Source organism: Sceloporus undulatus, chromosome 1 (assembly GCF_019175285.1).
Source record: "Sceloporus undulatus isolate JIND9_A2432 ecotype Alabama chromosome 1, SceUnd_v1.1, whole genome shotgun sequence".
Classification (NCBI taxonomy): Eukaryota; Metazoa; Chordata; class Lepidosauria; order Squamata; family Phrynosomatidae; genus Sceloporus; species Sceloporus undulatus.
Window position 1 is genome coordinate 189,735,915 of NC_056522.1, and position 26,370 is coordinate 189,762,284.

At 44.7% G+C, this 26,370-nt stretch overlaps 1 protein-coding gene across 1 annotated transcript; it reads right to left on the bottom strand.

Annotated features, from left to right (window-relative positions):
• Positions 1-3,934: 3,934 nt before the first annotated feature.
• On the bottom strand, positions 3,935-11,956 carry FZD7 (frizzled class receptor 7). The gene is given in 5 exon segments (XM_042458259.1): positions 3,935-9,034; positions 9,036-9,095; positions 9,097-9,709; positions 9,758-9,799; positions 11,839-11,956. Coding segments are annotated over 5 exon segments (1,950 nt in total). The 3' UTR covers positions 3,935-7,917.
• Between the last annotated feature and the right edge of the window lie 14,414 nt (positions 11,957-26,370).

Consider the following 26,370-nt stretch of genomic DNA (forward strand, 5'->3'; position numbering starts at 1 on the left):
TGGGACTGTGGGTGTTGCCATCCAGAAGACTAGCTTGGTACTTGGCTGACAGAGATATTCCTTTGGCAGAGATTCCTTCTGTGCCCATTATCCAGACCACTATACTCAGCATTAAAAAAGCTGCATTTGATAAAATGTGCAGCCCAATCCTAAGCATATATTATTCATCCAGCAGTCCCAATGAGGTCAGTAGAGCATTTTCTTATTCCTGTTAACACTGTAGTAGTGTAGTCCAAACCTACAGTTTTCAGTATTTGTTATATTTTTAGCCTGAGCTGAAAGTAGCACAGATGGCTTTTTCTTCCAAGTTTAACTTCACAACAGCCCTGTGAAGCATGTCAGGCACAAAGAGAGAATAAGTGGTCCAAGATTTACCCATCAAGTTTTGTGGCTGGGTAGCGACTATGTGTGTGTGTGTTGTGGGAAAAGTTGTGTTTCCAACTTAGGGTGAGCTGTCATTTTTTTTTTTTTTTTGCAAGATTTGTTCAGAGGTTTTCTCTTGCCTTCCTTTGAGGTTGAGAGCATGTGACTTGCCCAAGGTCACCCAGTGGGTTTCATGACCATCAAGAATCGAACCCAGGTCTCCAGAGTCATAGCTCAAACCATTGTGTATGCTTCCCAAATTCCTGTTCAGCATTTTAACACTATGCCACCATATTTAGATATTCCTGGGGATAAGATGGATACAGACTTACCTATTGTTAGAGTAAACCTATAGAAATCAACTGGACATAACAGAAATCATGATTTACTTCTGTCTCTTCTGTAGTCCAAGCATTACAAATTTTGGATCCATCCCAATGAACAGAAGCAAATTCATTGTGCAGGCCTGCTGCCTTTTTATCTCCACAGCTTTTCATAGTTGCTTAAACATTTTTTTGGTATGACACCCTGACAGCCAGCCAGTATGGTGTAGTAGTTTGAGTTTTGTACTGTACTAGCACTCTAGAAACCAGGGTCTGAATCCCTGCTTGGCCATGGAAACACACTGGATGATCCTGGTCAAGTCACACTCTCCCAGCCTCAAAGGAAGGCAAAAGCACACCCCATCTGAACAATTCTTGCCAAGAAAACCCCAAGATAGGTTTGCCTCAGGATCACTGTAAGTTGGAATCACCTTAAGTTGGAAACTAATTGAAGGCAGACAAAACATCCTGATAATGCACTCAAAAAGTGGGGTTAAAATCTAATATGCTGTATAATCTCCCTCCTACAGTACCTTTAAAGAGAAACATGAATGCAAAGAACCAGAGATATTTGAGGAGAGAAAACGTCTATGTTGAATTATTTGATAAAAGCTGTATTCATGTATCTAGATCAGATTGCGGGGCTGCAATTCCCTTCTGCCCAAACTAACAGTAATTAAAGGGTGTAGATGGATGTTGGAGTCTAGCAACCTCTACAGGGCCACAACCTCTGTACTCCAATATGTGAAGCAAGGATGGGGATGTGGCCCTCCAGATATTGACTCCCAACTCTCATTATAGGTGGATGCCAAGGAGAGGAATTATGGGTGTTGCAGTCCCATAACACTTGGGAGGCCACAGGCTGCTCACTTCTGGTTTAAAGATTATTGTTATCCTGCTTTAAGAAGTTCTGTTCTGAAGGACATTCAAGTAAGAGCAATAGAAGAATCTATTTGCAAAATGTTACTCGGTCATAGTCCATTTTGGAACTGGACTTCTAACGTTTGTTGCTGAGCAAGATTCATAATGTTAACACCCCTCTCAAAGGCGGGGTACAGACCGCCGCCGCCAGTAGGTCCGCAGGGGAGCCGGAGCCTTCAGACGGCCCGACTCCCGCGCGGACCGAAAAAAGAAGCTCCAAAATGGAGCTTCTTTTTTCGTCGCGTTTGCGACGTAGCGAGGCGCCAGGGGCGCGCTCGCTACGTCAGCAGCGGCGCGACACGTCTGGACGCTGTGCGTCTAGTACGTAAAGATGGCGGCGCCCATGTAGAAGGGGCGTCGCCATCTTGTACGGACGGAGTCCGTACTAGGCCATGGGGCGTCTAAAAGAGACGCCCCTTTTTTAAAATGGGACGTCCGGAGGACGTCCCAAATGGCAATCTAGAAAGCCCCTTAGGATGTATGCATCATTTAAACAGCATACCTCCAAAGAGACCCGAAGCAGCTTTATTTTGGCAGTCTGTAACAGGCCAATGTTTTGCTTGAAGCTAATTGTTCTGTTTATAATGTTTAAAAAGAAATTAAGAACCAGTGTCACAAGCCCACTGTTACTAAGAATAACAAGTATTTGAAATGTCAACTTTAATAAGTGGGTGCAGCCCAAATTAAGCCCTGTTTACTCAAAAACTCACCCTCGTTCAGTGAGATTAAGAGTACAATTTTCTACGTCCATACAAAAGTTAAGTCCCACACTTAATCCTATGTGCTAACAATATTACTAGCAGACAAGAGTCAGGATGTAATAATATGACCACCACCTTCCCCTCTTGGAGAGAGGAGTAAAAAACCCTGCATTGAGCAACTTCCTTAAAAGTCAGAAAAGCAAAGCATGGAACAAAGTGTTGAAAAACAAGATAGCCATATTTTAACAAGTGTTTCTGGAAAATCTGCTTTCCTTTTATATGGATGCCCAGTAATGTGAGACAACTATATCTGAAAGGCCATGTGCTCCTCAAGCTCCAAACTATGGTTGTGGGGCAAGGCTGCACTTCCAGGTTAGAGGACAGGCTAGAAAAGGTTCTCCTTTAGACCACAGTTCCCAAAATCCCCAATGGCAGTATTATCTGGGGCATTTTGGGAGCCATTGTCCAAAAAGCACCTTCTCCAGGCTGTGGTTCAGAGACAAACCAGACCCATTCCCTCTCAGCCCAATCTGCCTCAGAGAGTTGGTTTGAGAATAAAGACGGAAGGGCCACACACTCCATTTTGAACTCCTTTGGTGAAGATAAGACAAATTCAGAGAGAAGGCTGCCTATGGCTCCTTGTCATAACTATGCTTCCTCTCACTACCAGCTACTCAGAAACAGGACTACAAGGGGTTCACTTGTAGTCTTCTAGGGCCCTTTCACACAGCACAATTATAGCACTATGATTCCACTTTAACTGCCATAGTTCCATCTATTATAATCCTGGGGTTGACAGGGGAGGGGCCTTTGGGATAACCAGCTGGAATATCTTCCTCTGATGCATCTAACAAAATTGCAAGATGCTATAAGATAATGCCATGGCAGTTAAAGTAGGATGATAGTGCTAGAATTGTGCAGTATGAAAGAGCCCCTGCTTATCCACTGCATGAATAAAATACTGCACTATAAAGTCCTTTAGTTTGATGCGGCAAACTTCTACAGATACAGTATTCTTATAGACCTGTGACTCCCAAAATTTGGTCCTTCAGGTGTTTAACTCATCAGAAGCCTCGGCAGTTTGGCCAACAGACGGGAACTGTGTGAGTTGGAGTCCAAAACATCTGGAGCACCAATGTTTGGAAAACACTGTTATGGACCAAAGACAGAATTCAAATGCAGTAAATAAATACAGACACCAACAGAAAGACTACCATGAAATCCTACGTAAAGGAAGGATGGTTTCAGCAAGACCTACTTTGTATAAGCAACATATGACTATTATGCACTAAGCCACTCTTCTTCAACCTGGTGACCTCCAGATGCATTGGTCTCTACAAGTCCCATCATTCTCAGTAAGCAAGGCAGTTCTAACAATACTATCTTAGAAGCATGCCCTCTTGGAATTCATTTGGACTTCCTTTTGGGTAGACACTTAGGATCAGGTCTTATTCCACAAAATAATAATCCTATGCATATTTATTCAGAGGTTCCATTCAGTTGAATAGTTGCAAATCTTCAAAGGGAACAGTTAGCTTGAGGCCACCTAGAATTAACAAATGTTTAAGAAACTCAGTGATTCAACAAAACAGTATAGGGGAAAAGAATATGTACTGTTAAAATAGCTCTTTTGAAAAACCCATTGTATTAAAAATCCATTTATTTGTTGTGTTCTGTACATAAAGAGATGGAGTCTTACACAGACCTTCCAAAAGCAAAAACCAAAAAAAAGGCAGTAAAAACATAAATACATATATATTTCTTACAAAAATGTCAGATTTACAAAATATACACACACTGCACTTTCAGCTTGTCTGGTGCACACTTTAAAACTAAGGACCTCAGCACTAAGGAGATCAAATACACTGCAGAATGAGTGGGGTGCTTCTCTCTGCATTTTATCCCAAAACAGTACACCCACACCATTCCCCTTTGATGGCTTTTCTTTCTCCCTTACCAATGCTCCTCTGTGAAGAGATGGCGTTTTGTTTTTAAAGAACTTCATCTCCATTCATTTAAAAAAAGAGAGGGGGGGGGATGATTATTGTCTAGGAAAGAAGGAAGGAAGAAGAACAAAAAAGGACTCATTAAAACCCACAGTTCTCCAAATAATCTTTCAGGCCAAAGCAAGCCAAACCCCTTAGGTTCACATCATTTCTTAAAAGAACCTTTTTCAAAAAGTTTTTTTAAAAAGTAGTTTAAAACAATTCCAAGAGAAAGGGAAATGGAATTTCGGGAAGAAATATGAAACCCCTTGGAAGCAAAAAGGCATTTCATTGAATCAGGGGCCCCGCGCTAAGGAAGATTTTTATCTACGGTGATGCAGAACATTTTGTTTGGTTTCATTTCAGAGGCATGTTTAATAAAACAACCGTACAAAAAAAAGATGGAGAACTTTGCTGGATATTGGTGGATTATTTTTTTTAAAAAAAAGAAGTGCACATTTTAGGAACGAGGCATACTACAACCTTACACACAACTGGGAAGTAAATCCTACTTCAGAGAAAACACACACACCTCCACTGCACAACATATGGGCAGAATGCATAAAATGTGAGTTGTGTGGCCATGCTCCACCAATTAAATGTTAAATGAGTGCCCATATCATCCCACTGATTCCCCATAGAATACAAGAGCTGATCCTATGCATGTTAATTCCAAAGTATCCCTGTGCAGAACATATTCCAGGTATACCACTTTTGCAGATTTAATTGGGACAACTTTGCAACCGACTGTGTCAAGCACACAAAACTAGAGCTTGCAATCTTATACACCTTTCCTAAAAGATCGAGAAATGCCATGCACTTCCCCTGAGCAAACATGGCCAGAACTATCTTCTTGTTTCAAAAAGAAGAATGGCCCCAACCCTGGACAGCCTTAGAAGCACTCGAGCAACCTCTTCCTTTCCCCAAGACATTTTAAAATCTTGCTGTGAACACCATCGAACTGAGAATGCTACAGATGTAGAGGGGAAAACTGGTCAGTTCCTACAGCTTTCCCTTTACACAGCCTCCGAAGGTGAACACAGACATAGATGTCTTTTTCCTCAGGGGAAATCACAACTTTGGGGGAAAGAAAAGAGAGATTGTATTTGCCTGTTTTACATATTTCAGTGCTGGCTGTTTTGTCAGATGTTCTGAATTAAAACTCCATTACAAATAAAGAGAGAGGAGGAGAAGGATAGTTTCTCAGATTTCCTCAGAGTTAAACAAGAGACCTTAGCGAAACTTCCTTTCCTTTCCCTCCATTTTCATATAGCAGCACGTAGTTGGACCTCAACAAATGCTTTGTTACCTTCCCCCCCATAAAAACTGATCCCATGCTTCTGCCTTGCCTCAAAGAAACACACTTTTGTTTCTCTTTTGTCCCTTCTAACAAAAGAGAGGAGAGTAAAACGCATTCTCCCGAAAATCAACATGTCACTTCTTTTTCTGAGTGCTCCTTACTTAGCCCTGCACCCTTCCCCTCCCCAAAGCCCCAGCAAGACCCTTTTGCCAAAGGAGGATTCAAACAGAAAAGAAACCCTAAAATGAATGGAGGAAACTCCCCCGCCACAGCAGCCTGAGTAGGCATGTTGACTTGGAAGTTTAAGCCACACTGAGTTCAACAAATACTGCATGTCTTTACTCCCTCAAGGCAAGAGTGCTTAGCTTGCAGTCCTATGCACCGACTTGGGACTAAATCCCATTAAATTCAGTGGGTCTAACATAGTTGTGGAGATGGGATGTTTGCAGCAGTAGCCATGTTGGTTGTTTGCACCAAGAGTGCTGTGCACCTCAAGAGACTGCCCACATTTATGTATGGCAGTCTGAACTTGATGAAAAGGGAATTAGGTCTATCTATCTATATATTTGCAAAATTGTTGTGGCAAATTTTACAGGAGACTCAAATAAGATTTTTATCAATGATGCTATCTTCTAAAAAAAGGAGAAACACTCCATGTGTCGCTTTGTGTCTGCTGGAGGAGTCAAAGTCTCAAACTGGCAGCAACTAATGACTACTGTAGGAACCTGCATGATGTAGTGGTTTGAGCATTGGGCCTTTAAAGACCAGGATTCAATTCCCAACTCGGCCATGGAAACCCATGGCGTGACTATAGGTGAGTCAAATATTCTCAGCCCAGAAAACCGTGATAAATTCACCTTAGGTTCCCCAGAAATCAAAATGTCTTGAAGGCACACAACAGTGACTATCACAGAAATTGCCTGAGCCCTCAAGACTGATGGCTAGGGGTCCACCTTCCTCGGGGAAGCTGGAGCTCTTGTAACAGACACAGATGTGCAAAACTATCCTAGCACCCCAGGCAGCAATGTATGGCACCTAAAATAGTAGCCCAGAACTATCAAGCCCACAATGGATGGCTGCAAGCAGAAGATGCATCTCCTCTCCTTAGGAGGAAAGGATCCCTCAGCTTTAAGCAGAGCTTTTCCCTAGGAGGATTTCATTCCAGAAGCCTCTAATGCACCATGGCTGGCCCTTGCATGGGACTCTGGCAGCTCCTCCTAAAAGCATTCCCTCTTGGTTGCTGGAACACTGTATCACATCTACTCAGAATCTCTCATTTTTGCTCTCTGGAGATATTGGCCACTCTTGCTGCTCCATGTAGTCTGGCAAGTGACTTTCAGCTGTTTCTCTGTCTGCCTCTTGGCTACCCCTTGATTGTCCCAGAGCTTGGAATAGTGGTTTACTGGATGAGAATTCCCAGAATCCCATGTCCACTGGTTTGGGGGATCCTGGAAACTGCCACCCAAAAAGCTAATTATTCTAGCTATAGCTCCCAGAGTCCCCCAACCATCATGGGATTCAGGGAGCTGTAGTCCAAAAATGACTCCACACTCTGTCCCCACTGTAACATCCACAATCCCAACCATCATAGTGCTGGTCATGCTGACTGGGAAAATCTGGGAACTGCTGTTCTATTTTGCCATCTCAACTCTGGCCTGTACTAGGGGTTGAGGGAGAGACTCAGTGCCTCTTGGATGTGACTACAAAGATAGTGAATTGGAACTTATTTTTGGGAGGAAGAGGGAATGACCTATTGGAGTTTCAACTTGCCACCCCAAAGCACACAAATGTGACTGACTTTCTGTTTTAGGGATTTTACAAATAATAATTCTCTACTTTAATCCCCACACCTGCATTTTGCATCCTGGGCCCAATTCCAGCATTTCTCTTTGAACAGATCCCACAGTTCTCTTTCTTCTTTCCTTCCTAAAAGCAGCTGGGGTACAGTGGGGAACAGGCAAAGAGAAGTAAAGAACTTCTCTCAGGATCAGAAACTGACCATTCTGAAGAACAAGTCTTAAGGACACTTTCTTCAACCCTCTTCAACTTGGCTATCAAGGTAAAAAAGAAAAAAAAATAGAGAGAGCGTGGTTGGGAGAGAGAAACCAAGCTGGAATGCTTGCTGCATGTACAAAATCACCATCCCTTGGAAAGAAGAAGAGGCAAGAGTTTGAAGGAAGAAGCAATCCCTTCGCTTCCATGCAAGCCCACAGACCCACTGCCCAGGCACCCTCCTCCCTCAGGTAATGTCTTCTCCACAAGGAGCAGGAAGAGCAGCAGTGTGGGACAGGGCCCAGACAGGGTCAGGTGGACAGGCCTAAACCTCATACTGCTGTCTCCCCTTTGCTCCCAGTGCTGAGTCTGTGGTAGAAGCGCCGCCAAGACTGGAGGGTCTTGCCAGTCCAGATCCAGAAGCCGGTGGTGATGCCCACAATCATGGTCATGAGGTACTTGATGAGGAAGACAGTGAAGTCGGGGCTCATGGGAGCAAAGTTGGCAGTGGGGCAGGCCACAGCATAGCTCTTGCAGCTCTGCAGGAGCCAGGTCTTCTCCCAGGTGTCCCGGAAGGCCTGCTCATAGAAGTAGCAGGCCAAGACAATGGTGGCCGGCACGGTGTAGAGGACGCTGAAGACCCCGATCCGCACCATCAGCTTCTCCAGCTTCTCGGTCTTGGTGCCATCGTGCTTCATGATGGTCCTGATGCGGAAGAGGGAAACAAAGCCGGCCAGGAGGAAGGAGGTGCCCAGGAAGAGGTAGAGGAAGAGCGGGGCCAGGACGAAGCCCCGCAGGGCATCCACGCTGTAAAGACCCACATAACAGACCCCGCTGAGGACATCCCCGTCCACCTGCCCCATGGCCAGGACGGTGATGGTCTTGACAGCTGGCACGGCCCAGGCAGCCAGGTGGAAGTACTGGGAGTTGGCCTCGATGGCCTCATGGCCCCACTTCATGCCCGCAGCCAGGAACCAGGTGAGCGAGAGGATGACCCACCAGATGGAGCTGGCCATGCCAAAGAAGTAGAGGACCATGAAGAGGATGGTACAGCCTTCCTTCTTGGTTCCCTGGACCACTGTCCGGTAGCCCTCATCGGAGAAGCGCTCCCCACAGGCCACCCGATCCTCCAGGAGGAAGCCGGCCACATAGGCCAGGGCCACCATGAAGTAGCAGCCCGAGAGGAAGATAATGGGCCGCTCCGGGTAGCTGAAGCGCCGCATGTCCACCAGGTAGGTCAGGACGGTGAAGAGGGTGGAGGCACAGCACAGCATGGACCAGATGCCCACCAAAAGGCGGGCAAAGCGCACCTCGGCCGCCTTGAAGTACATCAGCCCCTGGGGCAGCTCTGGCTGGCAGGGGGACCCACAGTCGCGCTGGCCCAGGAAGCGGTAGCCCAGGTAAGGGGGCACCTGGAGCTGGCGGGGGCAGGTGAAGGTGTAGCCGGTGGGGGGGCAGAGGGTGCCAAGGGTGGGCTGTCGGGGAGGCAGTGGGTGCGGCCGCCACAGGACCCCCGACGCCTGGCCCCCCCTCCTGCCCCACTGGAGCTGTCCGAGGTGTTCTGGCCCACGCAGATCTCACCGGCCCCATGGATGGGGAAGTTCTCACATCGGAGCCTCTCAGGCCACTGGAAGCCAAACTTGTTCATGAGGGCCTCGCAGCCCTGCCTGGCCCTGGCGCAGAGGGAGCGGCAGGGAGGGATGGCCTGCTCCAGGACGGTGCACACCGGGGCATACATGGAGCAGAGGAAGAAGCGCAGCTCCGCCGAGCACTGCACCTTCACCAGTGGGTAGAACTGGTGCACCTCCAGCCCTGCGTCCTCCTGGTTGGTGTGGCCCAAGAGGTTGGGCAGGATGGTCTGGTTGTAGGCCAGGTCTGTGCAGAGAGGGATGGAGATGGGCTGGCAGAAGCCATGCTCTGGCACAGAGAGGCCTGGCTCCCCTCCAGCAGGGTACGCCTGCCCTGCCACCGCTGCCCCACGGCCCCCAGGCCCAGATACCAGCAGGCAGGACAGAAACACCACCGCCAGGGGGGCCTGCCTGGCCCAGCCCCATCCTGGAAGAAGAAGGGGAGGAAGAAGAGAGAGCGAGGAGGAGGAGGCAATGGAAGAGGAAGGAAAAGAAGGGGAGGAGGAAGAAGAGGCAATGGAAGAAGAGGGAGAAAAAGAAGAGGAGGAGGAGGGGTAGGATGAAGAAGAAAGGAGGAGGAGGAGGAGGAGGAGGAGGAGGAAGAAGGGAGGAAGCGGAGGAGAGTGGAAAGAAGGAAAAAGAGGAGAAAAGGGGAGATGAATTAAAAGAGGAGAAAAAGGAGGAGGTAGGTCAAGGCAGGCGACCAGCGGCGGCTTCTCAGCCCCTTCCCAGCCGATGCTGGAGGCGAGAGAGGGCTCTCTTCTTTGCCGAGGGTCCGGCAGCAAGGCCAGGCCAGACTCCCCGGCTCTCCCGGCTGGCTGGCTGGCTGCTCTCGGGCTGGGGCCGCGGAAAGGGGCCGGCTCAAGGGCTGCTGGACCCTCCGGTGGCTGGCTGGCTGGCTGGGTCTTCTGCAGCTCTGCTTGGTGGCTGCCCGAGGGAGGCTGGTGGGAAGCAGCTCAAGGGCGATCCCAGGCAGACACACAGAGAGAGGGTGGATTGGTGGGTGTCTCTCCTCCTCTGTCTCCTTCCAGGCACACAGGGCCCCTTCCTCCCCAAATGGGGATCCGACCTTCCTCCTCTTCTGACCCAGGCAGAGGAGGGCAGTTTAACTCACCCCTCCAAAAAAAGTTTCCAGGGTGCGCAGGAAATCCACAGCCAGACGGAAATCCTCCTCTTCCTCCTCCTCCTCCTTTGGGGCAAACTCCCCCGGCTCTGCCTCTCTCAGCCTCTTTCCAAAGGTGGGAGGGAAATGGCTTGAAAATATAACTCCAAAGAATTAGTCCTTCCCCCGCTGGACGAGGAGGCTCCCAGTTAAATAGGAAGGCAAGAAAAGCGCCGGCGGAGGAGGCAGCAACAGCAGCAGCGGCGGAGCCGGTTTCGCTGGGTCTGCAGCAAAAAAGGCGCATGCATTACGTGCCCCCCCATTGAGAAAGAGAGGCCAGGGCGCAGCGGAAGGCGCCTTTATGGCTGAGCGTTCCACAAGCCCCGCCCACTTCGCCCCTGCCCCATTCACAAAACAAACAGGGGGCGTGGAGGAGAACGCGGGGCTCCAGCCAATGGCGAGCTCTGTTGTCTCCGCAGCTCCGCTCGGGATTGGCTGCGGAGATGAAAGGAGGGGAGGGGGAGGAGTGTGGGCGGGGCTTGGGGAGGTGGGACTCCTAGGCTGGAAAAGTTGAAAGAAAACTTTGGTGAAGGCAGGGAAGGGAGGGAGACACGCAACCACACACTTGTTGTTGCTGTTATTGTTGTTGTTGTGTGCCTTCAAGCTGTTTCTGACTTATGGCCACTCCTATCATGGGGTTTTCTTGGCAAGATTTGTTCAGATTTTTGCCTCTGAGGCTGAGAGAGTGTGACTTCTGGCCCAAGGTCACCCAGTGGGTTTCATATGATGATGATGATGATGATGATAATAATATATTTATATTTCCTGTCTCTCCCTGCAGATCGAGGGAGGAAGAGATCCATCTTGACTGCTTTCTTAAAGGCGTCTGAGATGGTAATGAGGCGGATCTCTTCCGGCAGGTCGTTCCACAATTTTGGAGCCGAGCGGGGATTCGAACCCTGGTCTCCAGAGTCACAATCCCAACGCTCAAACCACAGAAAAGTCAGAGCAAGAAGGCAAGGGCCGACCTCCTCTGGATATTGTGGCCAGATGTCTTCATCACCATAGAGGACCAAAATGGAGGACACTCAGAGCAAAATGGAGGACATAGCCAAATGCAAGCTAAACAAACAAACAAACACTAATTAATATCAACTCATGCCTCTCTTAGTACTGCTCCAAATGGAGGACTTTTTTTGGAAGTCCTCCCAGACACAAGGCTGGAATGGAGGACATGTCCTGGGAAAGGAGGACGGCTCTGGTTCCCCTGTCCCTGAAGAGGGGCAATGAGAGGGAAAGGACTTGGCACAGCAACAGCTGATCTGGATCTAAACTCAGGGCAATGCCAAAGCAGGGGGACCAGGCGTGTCCTCCTTTTCCCAGACCTGTCCTCCATTTCCTCTTTGTCTCCCAGGAGGAATTCCACAACATCCTCCATTTTTTAGCATGACCAATAAGCATGATGATATATTTCTAGGAGTGTTTTATGCGTCATGTCCTCCATTTTTCTTTAACTGTCCTACATTTCAGGGGCCTGGTCCCTCCTTTTGCAGGGAGGGCATCATCTGGCCACTCTTTCCAAAAGGCTGTGGATCCTGTATTCATCTCTTGGGTAAATGCATCCATGAAGTTCCTGGTCATTCTGTTTCGCCCTCCCCACTCCCATCACGGATAGGAAATTATTATTATTGTTGTTGTTGTATTTATACCCTGCTCTTTAGAAATGCTCTCATTGTGGCTTACACAATATTATTATTATTATTATTATTATTATTATTATTATTAATTGTTTTTATACTCTGTTCTTTAGAAATGCTTCCGAACGGCTTACACATCATCATCATCATCAGTTGTATTTATACAATGCTTTTTAGAAGTGCTCTCAGGGCAGCTTACAAATTGTTAATGAGACAGAAACAGACCTGAGACTGGGGTATGGGCAAAAGAATAGGATGCACTTTGAACAGGTAGAAAGAAGAAGGGAAAGGAAAATATTAAGAATTAATAGGCCCCATGATAAGTTCGCCTTCGGGTCAACTTAAGTCAGAAACTACTTGAAGGCACACAACAACAACAAACAAGAAAAAAGCATGCTGAAGAGTGAATGGGGTGAGGCTTAAAACAGTTTTTTAAAAATTATGTATTGGATTTTGTCTGGAAGAACAATTATTCCTTGAAGAACGCATTGATCCATAGCGCAGAGCTGTGCTCTCAATGTCAAATAGATAAATAAATGTTAACCTTGAGCAGCTCCTTTAAAAAAAGAAAAAGAAAACTGGATTGCTCACACAAAAATGCTTAACCTCCTTAGGCATCCTAGCTTCTAGAAAGGTCCTTTTATAGCAAAGCATAAATAAAGGCACCAAATCCGGTTTGATCTTGGAAGCTAAGCAGGCCCAGCCCTGGATAGTCCTTGGATGGGAGACCAAGGAGTCCCAGGTACTACAGGCTCTGTATTGCAGAGGAAGGAACTGGCAAAACCACCTCTGATTTTTCTTTAAGAAAACCCTATGAAATCCATGGGGTTGCCATAAGTCAACAGGCAACATGAAGGCATATACAGTACATACTCCATTCACTTATCTAGGTTGGAGGAAAAGTCCTTATGGAGAGAGCAGAGATGTTCCTCTTTGGCCCAATGCAACAGGGGTGACGAGGCGAACCTATAACTCTCCCAGATGTTCAAAGACCTAGCCCTGTTAGTCTGGAAAATCAGTCTGCAAAGGGATCTTGCAGCACCTTTGAGACTCAGAAGTTGGAATCATGAGCGGATTTGAGCTTCCTTCCTCCAAATGCATGTTTGGGCTCCCAGATACTGCTGGATGTCTGCTCCCATCATCTCTGATCCCTAGTCATGGCACTGATGGGGGAGTTTGAGTCCAGCAACCTGTAGAGCAGGGATGAACCTGTTTTTCCAGCGCTTGACCCCTCCTAGGTCCCCAGGCCAACTGTCCAGAAGAAGGAGAAAAAAGAAGGTTGTAGTGGTGAAGGTGAAATGACATTTCCTGGAAGCTTCAACAGACCTTTCCAATGTCTGCAAGGTTGAAGGCCTCCAGGGAATGAAATCCACGTTTACATAGATGACAGTGGTCCAAAACACACTGCAGAAATAATCCAGTTTGAGACCACTTTAACTGCTTTGGCTCAGTGCTAGGGAATCCTGGAGAATTGTAGTTTATTGTGGCACCAGAGCTCTCTCACAGAGAAGGCTAAAGGTCTCACAAAACTACAAAGCCCATAATTCCAGAGCACTGACCCAGCGCAGTTAAAGTGGTGTCAAACTGCATTGTTTCTGCAGTGCAGATGCACCCTACAACTCTGGAGACCATGGAAACCATTTGGGTGGCCTTGGGAGAGTGAATCACACACTCTCAATCCCAGAGAATCCCATGAGAGGTTCTTTTTACCCGTTCAAAGGGTTGGAAATGATTTAAAGGCACACAACAACAACAACGAAATAGGGGAAGAGAGCCATTTATGCTTCTTTGAGCTCTCTACAAGAAAGGTGTGAAACAAGCACATGTTAAGTAGTGATAAATAAGTAACTGCTTTAATCTGAAAATGATGACTTGCATCCATAAATCTTTTAAGCTCTGTTGCATCAATAACTTCAATGCCTTTTGAGAACACTTTGTGAAAGGCAGCATGAAGTAAATAGCATAAATTAGCTTTTAAACTAATAAATACAATAAACTCTGGATGATGATGATGATGATGATGATGATGATGATGATGATGATGATGATGATGATAGAGGTTAGGGTGAGAGACAGCAGTTATCCAACAACATTTTGGCCCAAAGCATAACAAAGTGTTCCACAGAGTAGTGCAGTCTCCCACCCACACAGTTCTATTTTTTCCCATGCACCCGATCAATGTGTTGCAATATATGTTTCTTTCTTTCCTCCCCCCCCCCCCCCCCTCCTTAATGCGGCAGGATTTGACTTGCTTCTGGCTTGATTTTGGAGAAAAATTAGTCTTGTCTGTTATTTGTAATTGCAAAACTCTGAGACTGCGTTTTTAATCCATAAAGTTAGTTTCCATTTTAGAAACAAGAGCATAATTTTACTTAGCAGCCATAGAGTTTAGTCATGTGAAGATGGTAAATTTTGCCACAGTGGGATCCCCATAGTGAAATTTTCAGCTGGGACGAATGTGTTTTAACCTCATGGTATCCCAAGGGTATTTGCTTCTACTGTATTTGCATTATTGGGTATTAACCCAGATTGTCTGTCATCCATGCTTCATTGCTTGTGTGGATTTTAAACAAAATTTTTACTCTTACATTTCTCCTAACATAGTCAAATATTTGTTTTTTGACTTAGAAAGGGGTAGCTGCCATATTTGTGTGTGGAAGAAAAAAAGGACAACACTGTTCTATAATAAAGTATTCATGTTCAAGGTGCCATAGATCCCCCCCCCCTTAGTGTTATAAAAAAGGTGTTGTCTTAACATAGCCCTGTTTTCTCAGAAGTTCAACAGTTTAACTTTAAAAAAATGAGTTGCACCATAACTTGTAAAGATATTTGGAAACTTAATATGAGAAAATGGATGGTTTGAGTAGAACAGGGGTGGAGAACCTATGGATGTACAATTGGCCCTCCTTATCCATGGAATTTTTATGCATGGATTCAAGCATCCACAGTTTGAAAATATTCCAAGTAATTTAAATTCTAAATAGAAAATCTTGATTTTGTCATTTTATATAAGGGATGCCATTTCACTATGCCTTTGAGCATCCATAGATTTGAGTATCTACTGGGTGTCCTGGAATCAAACGCCAGCAGATGCCAAGGGCTAACTGTAATTGGACTGCAGCTTCCATCCGCCCTTGTCAGTGCAGCCAATGGTGAGGGGGTGATGGAAGCTGCAGTCCTTAGCCATCACCTCTTTAATATGCAAAGGGATCTTGCAGCACTTTTGAGACTAAGTGAAAGACAGAAGTGCCCGCCTCCTCAAATGCATCTGAGGAAGTAGGCTCAAGTATATGAAAACTCACACTACCAACTTCTGTCTTTCAGTTAGTCTCAAAGGTGCTGCAAGACTCTTTTGCATACTGATTTTCCAGATTAACATAGTTATGTCTTTGAATTCTACCACCCCTTTAATGACCTTTCTGTCATGTTTTTGATCTATTGATTCTCCATTTGAATTTTTATTAGGTGATTGGTACTCTCTGAACATTTCCCAAGTGACATTCCAAGTACAGGTCTACATGATTTTTACACAATCACACATCATGACTATCTTCATCCACACTTCTATGCAATATTGCACATGTCATCCAGCTTTTAAGAAACAAAAGCTTTGGCAGTACAAGAAACGTATGCGCAGCTCCATCTTAACACATAAGGGTCGGACAAACCATTCTGTCTGAACCAACCCAAAGGAATCCGGGGATTTGTTTTCTATAAACATGCCCCAAAGGCAAGTGGGGCTATTGACATTCCTTATTACAGAGATAGAAAATGCTAAACCCATAGAAATGCTAAACCTGTGGAAAGAAATTCAAACTGCTGGTAGAATAAAATAAGAAAATGCATAGCTGGATTAATGGGTGTGAGAAGCTGGAAAGTATATCATTAAGTATCCCACTGCTAGAAGGAAGAACTACCCTCCACCACAAAGGTGACTCTCTCTTTCTTTTCTTTTTCTCTCTCTTTTAGAGAGAGAGAGAGAGAGAGAGACTGTGTGGAACTTCTGCGTGAAAAATAGAACTAATCTGAATTCCTGGGAATACAAATGGCCACCATGTTAGGTACTGGTTGGAAAATACTGTAAGGGCTAAGGATTCTGGAACATTTTCACCTTCTAGTTTTCCTTCCAGTCAATTCGCGAGATGGCATGTTTCTCACCCAGTTTGAACTATCTTAGGCTGTCTATGACCTACAATTTAAATCAATGATATATTTTCCATTTTCTCATTTTCCATCTTGGTGCATTTATTAGTCATGACTGATACTCTTGACCATTCTTTTTAATAATTATGATTGACATTCTTGACCATGGAGAATCCTTCATTTGAAGGGAAGGGTGGCGGTAATCTTCCTGTACCCTGTAACTCCTGCCAATCTATGACTTCTTGTATAATTGCAATGAGAAGACTACACTTTCCCTGTGGGTTTACTGTAGTTTCAGAAATGTGATAATTGTGGTGACATTTGTTATTCAAGTCCTGCAGTGCATATGATGTGTGGAGAGATTTTTAGGCCCTGTGCTGCTTCTGCAGCTTCTGGAAGTCTCACTGCAAGCCCTCAAAGACTTTCACTGCAAGCATTAGACTGCATTTACCAGAGTTTGTATAAGAAAGAAATTCACGAATTGTGATGCTGGCACAGCACTTCTTGCTTTGCTCCACCATCTGATGCAAGCTACAAGAAAAGAGATTCCACCTCAACATTAGGAGGAACTTCTTGACAGTAAAGGCTGTTCGACAGTGGAACACACTCCCTCGGAGTGTAGTGGAGTCTCCTTCCTTGGAGGTCTTTAAACAGAGTCTGAATATCCACCTGTTAGGGATGCTTTGAATGTGATTTCCTGCATGGCAGCGGGGTTGGACTGGATGGCCCTTATGGTCTCTTCGAACACTATGATTCTATGATCTCTCTTTTCAGTCCTCACTCCTAGCTCCAGGCTTTTTGGTTCATCAATGTTGCACAATTGCAACACACATGCAGACACCTTTGCACCATGCCTGTGAGCCCTGGTGCCACCTGGGAGTGAGAGAAGGAGGTAGATGTCTAAGCTTTGATAGCTCCTCACACCCCAAAATTAAAGGTCTTTCTCTTCCAATACTACTTACGCTGAGATTCGTCTTCCTGTTTGGAGACCCAGAGAAGCAAAGACTTCAACCAACACCTTGAGACCTGGTAACTTGAGGATATTCTAAACTAATCAGCTACATTGAACATTTTGGAGGTTTCTAATAAACAACACATCACTGACAGTATGAAAATTTTGATTAAAAGTGGGTTGCTTGTCATTAATTATTGCTATTTTTTCATCTTGCAGGAAGCATGGCCTGTGGGCTATATATGCCCCCACATCCAGGACTCACACTATATCTCACCATTACCCCTGCCCCCAATTTATTTATTTTATTGAATAAGATCCTTCATACTTTCTATTATGGGGAGCAACTTTGGTATCTTTATGCCTGCCTAAACTATCTCAGGCCCAGGATATACTTTCCCCTTCTCAAAAAAAACTGGAGGTTTTGGTGCATATGCATTATTATACACATGATTAAGTGGGATTAGAGAAATGGTGTCTGGGGCATTGAATATGTGCCTGGTTTTATCCTGAACATTAGAAGAGCTATCCAAGGCACTGGATGATATCCTCAAATAGCTCAGTAACTTGGATAGCTTCTTTAAAATTCGGATGAAAACCCAAAGCAAATTCATGAGATCCACAAGCTGTTACTGGGTGAGTGAATATGGAAATACAGACTATAGGCATTGTTCATTAACAAACACTTCTTAGATGATAATGATGATGACCATAGATGGTTGGATTAATGTATGTATTGTGATTAATATTTGAAAAGGACAAAGAAGATTAAAGTAGACAATTTTCTTGTTACAATAAAGTCTGTACCACTGAAGGAAATCATACCTGGCTTTACCCTAGCCCTTCAATTACTGCTGTTTGCCCTTCCTTTCTTCTGCATTTCCCCCTGTAAACCAGAGGGTCATGTCTCTCTCAGGGGCTTCCTCTGGCATTCTTATTGATCTTAACACAGAAAACCAAACTAAACAAAAAACAAAAACCTTCCAGCAATCCCTTGAAAATACCACTGGAAGCTCTGATAGATAAACGTGGCAAACTGTCATGATTACTGTCATCAGTTATTTCTACTGCATCAGCAATATGCATGTCATTTTAACATGGTTCCTTACACTCCCCATTAATCCCTTACATTAATATGCAAGGTAGATTTGCTGAGGGGTAGTGACTGGTTCAAAACCACCTGTTGAGTCCCTGATTCAGCACTCTAAAAATCACTCTCTCAGATTTGGGATCACTGTTCAAATGGTGCCAAAGCTGAAACACGCTGTTGGAAAATGATTGCAATGATTAAAGTGGTTGACTTGCATAATTTGCTGATTTGCACAACATACGATTAGGTGCTTGGATTTGAGGAACTGGAGTGTGCCAACTTCCATGAAGTTTATCGCACGGGGCCTAAACCGGTCCCCAGCGCGTTCTAACGGGGGCGAGCGGGGGCGCGCAAGGAACGCGATGGGCACCGGATGGGTCCGAAAACGCGACTTTATCGCACGGGGGGACGCCGCCGCCGCACGTTCCCATTGCGTCCCAATTCTGTTCCAGAGGGTGCCATTTCTGGGGACGCTTTGAAACATTTCTGGGGACCGGTTTAGGCCCCGTGCGATAAACTCTACTCTACTCTACTAGACTAGCCCATTGTTATTGCTGTGTGCCTCCAAGTCATTTCCAAGTTATGGTGACCCTAAGGCGACCCTATCGTGGGGTTTTCTTGGCAATTTCTTTGTGAGGCTGGGTTGCCATTGCCATTCTCTGAGGATGAGAGAGTGTGACATGCCTGAACTCATCCAGTGGGTTTACATAGCTTTGCTGGGAGTCAAACCTTAGTCTCCAGAGTCACATCCAACACTCAGATAACTGCACCACACTGGTTTGAGCTCATAGCCAAGCTATATAAATGGATCTGAGTGTGAAAAAACTGCCAAAGTGGATAGTTTTAATTGATTTTTACCCATTTAGGGTCACATTAAATGCCCAAAGACCACTGGGACCTTATGGTATGCCGGGGGGACTTAACCCACCGCTGCTTGATGTGGCAGCTCTTCTGCTCAGACAGTGGGCAGCTCGTACCCAAGACAAAGGGATGCTATTTGGGGGCTATAAAGAAATGTGGGATGTAAAGCATTTCCCCACTAACTTGCCATCTACCTACTCCAAACCAGATTTTTATTATGGGATAGGGAAGGGAACGCAGAAGGCAGCAAAAAAAAATTAGGTGTGATGAATTAGAGGTATTTTTTAAAAAGCAACTGTATTCTGAGAGAGGAACTGTCTTTTTCTCCTCATTTAGTTTTACATTTTAAAAAACTCCCTTTTCTTTTTTTTATGAGCAGCTGTGGCTGTTGTTACTTGTCCTGGGGCCTTGGGGCCTTAGTTTGCCTTTGTATGTTCTCCTTGGCTGGGTTCACTGGATTCCATCATCCTTTTCAGCTTTCTCTCTTTTTTCCACATACAAGTAGTTTTCCCCTGATGCCTTCTGAGTGCTGAAACTCATTTCTTTCCTGAAGAGGAGACAAAAAGAGAAGGGAGCTGCGTTTTCAGATTCCTTTATTTTTCCCCCCCCTTCCAACAATTTTACAGTGGGTTTGCCTTTCTACTGCTGTGCCTTCCACAGATTCTTGCTCAGCTCTGATTAATCTTTGTTCCTCCTTTTACTTTGTTCTGCTCCTTTTTAATGAGAGTTTTGCCATGTGAGTTTAACATGGAGATGGTTTTTTCCTGGGCTAGGATTTTTGGGTGTGTGTGTGCTCCTGAACTACTTTGAATAAATTCTGTTTTCCTAAGTGTTCCTTCCAATCTCTTTCAGTCATGGATTCATTTGTTAATATATATTGTTCCAGAATATGTCCTCTCTCTGAATTTTCCTGTGGATCAATCTTCCTCTACTTTCACCTGAGTCTTCAGGAACATTCCTCTTGAAAGAAGTACCTCTTTTTCTTTCTCAGTTTTTAGGTCAAATTGCTGGAGAGCTGGGAACAGTTAGTAAGCTTTAACTAAAGTGCTGGGGAAAGATTAGGGCAAATGTAACGTTTTATAAAGGTTTACCTGTGGCTTCAGAGAAATTCAGCATAGTGTCATGGTTTGATTGTTGGACTGAGACTCTGAAAGACCTGGGTTTAAATCCCAGCTGAGCCACGAAAACCCACTAGGTGACCTTGGGCAAGTCACATTCTCTCAGCTTCTTAGAGGAAGATCATGGCAAACCCTCTTGGAACAAACATTGTTGAGAATAGGTTTACCTTAGAGTCACCATGAGCTGGAAACAACTTGAAGACGCACAGTAACAAATGTGGCTAAATCTGTGGATAATGCTGTAAGTGTAACTTACTGTGATGCTTTCATAGAGGGGTGAGAATTGGGTGGCCCTTTGGCTGTCTCTACATTGGCTTTGCTAAATAGTGCAGTGGGAGCTGCGTTTCAGCAACACTGAGAAGACTACACAGTTAACAACCTCAGCTTTAATACAAATCTCCCAAATCTACTGATTCTTTTCTCTTGACTCTTGTGTATGATACTTGACTCTTGTGTATGGTATGCCAACTTAGCAGTTCGAAAGATGCAAATGCAAGTAGATAAACAGGCACCACTTTGGTGGGAAGGTAATAACGTTCAATGTGTCATGCTGGCCACATGACCACCAGAGCAGTCCTTGGACAATGCTGGCACTTTGGCTTAGTAACGGAGAATATAATGGCTTGAACGATTCTGATTTTAGTGCTCTGTTCTATATCTTTACACTTTAGGATCTTGTCTAGTTCTTTCATGGCTGCCCATCCCATTCCTAATCTTCTTATTTCTTGACTGCAATCTCTGTTCTAATCAATGTTTGGTCCAAGGTATGTGAACTCTTTGACTATTTTGATTTCCTCATTATCTAGGTTGAATTTATGTACATCCTTCATGATCATTATTTTTGTTTTCTTAATGTTCACTCGTAGTATTATAAAATGCTAACTATGATTTGCTGTTTCTGACTTAAGGTGACCCTATAATGATTTTCTTGGCAAGATTTGTTCAAAGTGGGTTTACCTTTGCCTTCCTCTGAAGCTGAGAGAGTGTGACTTGCCCAAGGTCCCCCACTAAGTTTCTATGGCTGAGTGGGGACTGAACCCTAGTCTCGAGTTATAGTCCAGCACTCAAATCACTATGTCCCATTGGGCCTTTAACAGAATAACTATGATTACTCAGTACTTAAAATCTCAAAACTTTTATTTATTTTTTTATAGTTCTTTGTCAAATTTCTCTCCACAGAAAAGAAAAAACCATGGATCAGCAGTTATTTTTCAGAACCCTCCATTTAAAAAGAAAGAAAGAAAGAGAAAAAGCTTATCTCTTTTAGGATTTCCAGTCATCAGTGCCTTTTAAAATAACAAAAAACTTTTCTTTAAAAAAATCCAGACCCTCTTCTATACAAAAGGAGCAGTGGAGGCCATTGCTATATTTGGTGATTATCACTGCTTATAGTGGTACTTAAGTCGAAACCCTTCCTCTCCAGATTTATCTGAAATCTGTGTGTAATTGGTTTACACTGAGCTAAACCTCAGCCCTGGTATCTTTCCATGGCCAACATTTGTCCTTCATACAGGGTGGCACCAAAAAGTACAAAGCAAATCTTGTGTGCACCTCTCTTGATGTCACCTAGCCCTTTCAGATGTGTGAGGGTAAAAGCTTGTGTATCAGTGTGCCTCTCTTAAAGATATAACACATGGCTCTAATGTTTGAGATCACACTGTTATTGCACTTTAAGCAAGGAGCAAACACTACTCGTTGTTTGAATTCAAACATGAGAGGGAGCGGTGATACTTCATAGGCCGAAAGATAGCAAAGGTCGGTTTCTCTGCCTCCTCACAAACCCCCCAACATGATCCACTGATTGACAAAAGGCATAAGAGGAGGACATGGGAGACAAAAGGAGAAAAATGATAACTGCTCCGTGGGTTGCAGTTTCACCCAGTAAGGGGGGCTATTGGCAGTGACTGCACTGTGATTTACTAAAGTGACTGCTGGCCTGTGAAGTAATCTACCAAGAGATTTGAGCATGGTGTGTGTTTGTGTAGAACGGTCTCTCACTGCTTGGAGAGTGAGGTGTGGAGGCATGTAATGCTTGCTCTCCCCTCTGTGATCCCTCAAACAAAAGGTAGAACACCAGTGGTATCATATTAACAACAACAAGAAGAACAATAACAGTAACAACAAAAATAACTTTATTAGCTTCTTAAGACAGACCATGGAGACTTGAATGATCAAGAATGTGCCCCTTGTTACTTCATAATCATGTAACACTTCCTCCATAATCAGCCTTGCTAGGATCCATGAGGATGCCACACTCTGCATGGTTTGCATTGTCCTGGAGTTGTGCAGTCAGTCCTCTTGGTTTTTGCTTGGTAACATGATCCAGTCATCTGTTTAGGCATGTTGAGATGGGATTTGAGCTATAGGCAAGGTAGGTCCAAGTAGGGACGCCCTCATGCTGGGATGTAAGAACAAGACCTGATCCCAGGTGAGCATGTGGAGAATCAGAACCAGGTATTAGACAAATGCAAGCATGGTCAGGAGCAGTGATGGCAAGTACAAACCACATGAAGGACAGATGATAGGTAAGTATATACAGTGGGCCTTGGTATCTGCTGGGGTTTGGTTCCAGGACTTCCTGTGAATATCAAAACTTGTGGATGCTCATGTCCCATTAAATACAGTGGCACAGTAAATGGTGTCCCTTATATAAAATAGCAAAATCAAGATTTGGTTTTTGGAATTTGTATCTTTTTGGAATATTTTCAAACCATGGATGCTTGAATCTGTGGATTAACAAGCCATGGACATGGAGGGCTGACTGTATAGGATTTCTCTTTTTTTAAATGTCCTGGAGTAACCTTCCTTTTGAGTGCTGGTATAATAGGACAGAGGCAAAATAATATATTTTAGATCGTACTGATTTCAATGTTAGCATTGCACATGGGCTTTAAGGGAGCCCAACTTTGGTTATGGAAATTCCCTCTGGCAGCCTCATAGTTTCAATGCTATTCATCATCCTAAAGGGATTATTTAAGGCCAGTACAGAGAAAGAGGTTCACGCTTTTCACAATGGAAAAGTCCAGCTAAGTAGTATCACCAACACTAACATAATAATGTTAGAGTGGATAGGTAGACAGAAAGTAGAACTTGGATTTTTATTTTATTTTATGCATGACAGACATCTCCAAGAGTCCCCCAGCTGGGATGGCCACTTTTCCACTCTCTGACATCTGGGGTCCTGAGCAGCCATGGCTAAATTTTATGTATTATTTTTTGGCACAATGAAAACCTAGAGATATTGAGCCTTTAGCCTTGTGGGGCTATTCTGTCACCTAACAGATTCTTGTTCTGAAACTTACAGGCATCCAAAGAAACAGTTTATCAGTGCTTGATTAAAAGTCATAGGAAGGACATACACAGTCTGTTGAAATAACTTTGTTCCGAAAGGAAAAGGGCTGTTATTTGATAGGGTATTTTTTCCAGGTGCCTTTCAAAGGGTCTAAAGAATTCATTGAGCTAATGTTTACAAAATCTCTCTTCATCCCTTCCTCCTGTAGAGCTCATTCTCTGATCTTTTCGTAGGCAAAACAACTCCATCCTCAGAGAAGAAAACAACATGGAGCAGGCCTGTGGGAACCTCAAAATTTGCAGAGGTATCCGCCACCCCCCAGTAGGTCACTGGAGGGGGGGCATCCCTATGAACAGGACCCCAAAGAACCCTAATAGTTGTGGTAGTGAGCATATTCAGTAGTTACAGCGACCACAAAAGCCTCCTAAGTTATGATACCTGAAATTAAGAAATCTTAAGAAAGGAAAGGTTCATTCTCTACTGAAAATGAAATCCTAGGCTCTGACTCAGCAGTGGAGGAGAGGAGAGGATGGATGGAGTCTTACCGTTCCCAGTAGGCTCCGGGCAAAGTAAACTGCTGCAGCCTCTCCTAGCTTGTGTGTTCTTCCTTATTAATAACCTTTGCTATATTGATCACATCTGATATTGCTTGGCCACACCTGTCCCAGTTTTCATCTGTAAAATGTTGGAAGTTATGCCTTCCTTGTACTAAAAAGAATGGGATGGGCAGCTAAATTTTACACAGGTGCAGGGACAATGTCCTTCGTCACACCTCCAGGGACCAAGCTAGAGCAGGGGTCCTGGGACATGCCATGTGTCTAACACAACTGTGCCCTCTGCAACAAGGGAAAAGCAAGGGGAGTCAGAAGGGAGAGGTGGGGGACACGTGCTGATTCCCCATTAGCTGAGGCAGTCCTTCACTCTTCCTGATGGCAGGACCAACCCTGATGTCTGCCATCCTTGGGAGCTCATTTCTGAAATATTAATAGTGGGCCCACTGTATCAACATGCTAATCATCTGTGGCCTGGAGCATCATCAGCGGATCGCCCTGCCCCATATTAGTCAACGGTGGTGCATGCATGCAGCTGAGCCAGTGCTGGCTTGCACTTTGCCACCCATTGATCAATATAGGTTTGAGCTCCCACATTTTTTCCTGTCGGCAGAGGGCCCCGGGAACTGAACCCTGGTGGATGGGAAGGGTGCATTGTATTAATAAATATTAAATTCAGCCAGGAGAATTTGAAAGAGCGGTTTGAGAAATTTGGAATCATGACTCCAGTCCCTGCTGCCTCTGGAACACTGTGTTTGTCTTCTTCCGTAAGAAATCATTACGAAAATGCTATTCTTGTCTCCCTGTCAGTCTCTTTTTACAGCTGCCAATAATGGGCTTCATAGTGTGACTGGAATAGCCAAGCTTATATCCCTCATGGTCACTAGAAAGCAACATTTCTAAGCCTCTTTTGCCTCCTGTATTGACACTCTGATGGGAATGAGAGCCTTTCTCCTTAATTACATAGCTTCTATTTAATGTTCTTCTCCTCCTTTTCCCTACCGACTTATTTGCCTGGCAGTATGCCGCGTCTGATGCTAATTGTAAAACTGCAGAGGTTTTTATTCAGATCCCATGTAGACAGTTCCACATAGACAGGTGGTGTGATGTATAGTCATGTTGGTTCCATTCTGAAATGTGCTTTTTAAAAATTCTTTGTGTGCCTCACTGCTTGTCTAAGAAGAAAAGCCTCCTATGAATAGGTACTGGAAAATATATATATATGGGGAACAATAATTGGAAGCATATGTGGAACTGTGTGTTGCTTCAGAGTAAAAAAATGCACAAGGACTGCCAGTTGTATGCTGTGGAGACACTTTGCTAAATCTCAAATAGGTTTCAGCTGCAAATAATATTATCTTGCAGAAGCTAAAGTTTGATTTAAACTTACAGCTGAAATCAAGACAATTAAGTTAAGGCTGAGATTCCATTCTTGACCCCCTGCATGCTATGAGGAGTGAAAAAACTGGGAACTCAGATATTAGAGCAAAGGATAGGCAACTGTGAGTGCTCAAAAAGTTAAGTTTTGCAGTCCTACGATATACTGTGGGCCACACCAGGCTGTTGGATTCTCACAAAATAATAGATAAATGAAAAGCAGGAATGGCTGGAAGTCCCATATTCTCCAGCTATCCCAGTTTGGCAGAGACAGTCCCAATGAATTCTTTGCTATCCCACAGCAGTTTCTTTTGCCTCCACCCACTCCCCCCCCCTTTGTTCTCAGATGATTTAAATTGCTGCAGAGTTCAAAGTGCAGAAGTAGCTTGCACTCAGTTAACTCAATTGCAAGGGGGGGGTGAGAGGAGGAGAAGGAATTTAGCCCTTCCCAGTAGGATTAGGCAAAATCAAACTGCTGCAGTTTTCTCTATCTTATGTGTTCTTTCTCATTAACGTTTGCCATCTTGATCACACACTGATGTTGTGTGGCCATATATGTCCCAATTTTCAGCTGTGAACTGTTGGAGAGTACATTGCGCCCTTCTTTTACGCAGCGGATCTGTTCCAGACTCCCTCCCCCCCGCGTAAAAGAAATAGTGCGTATGCTCGAGCCCCGTTACAAGTAATGGGGCTCGTGCTCGCAACGGTGCAGTGTGGCGGCGGCAGGGTCACATGCCCATTGTTTCTTCCAGCGCACAGCACCGCTTCTTCCAGTGCTGCTTTCAGCGTATGATGAAATCAGCATATAATATACCCACGTATGACGTGGACGCACTGTATTAAATTCACTGCAATAGAATAATAGAATCATAGCATTGGAAGAGACCACAAGGGCCATCCAGTCCAACCCCCTGCCATGCAGGAACCCTCAATCAAAGCATCCCCGACAGATGGCCATCAAGCCTCTGTTTAAA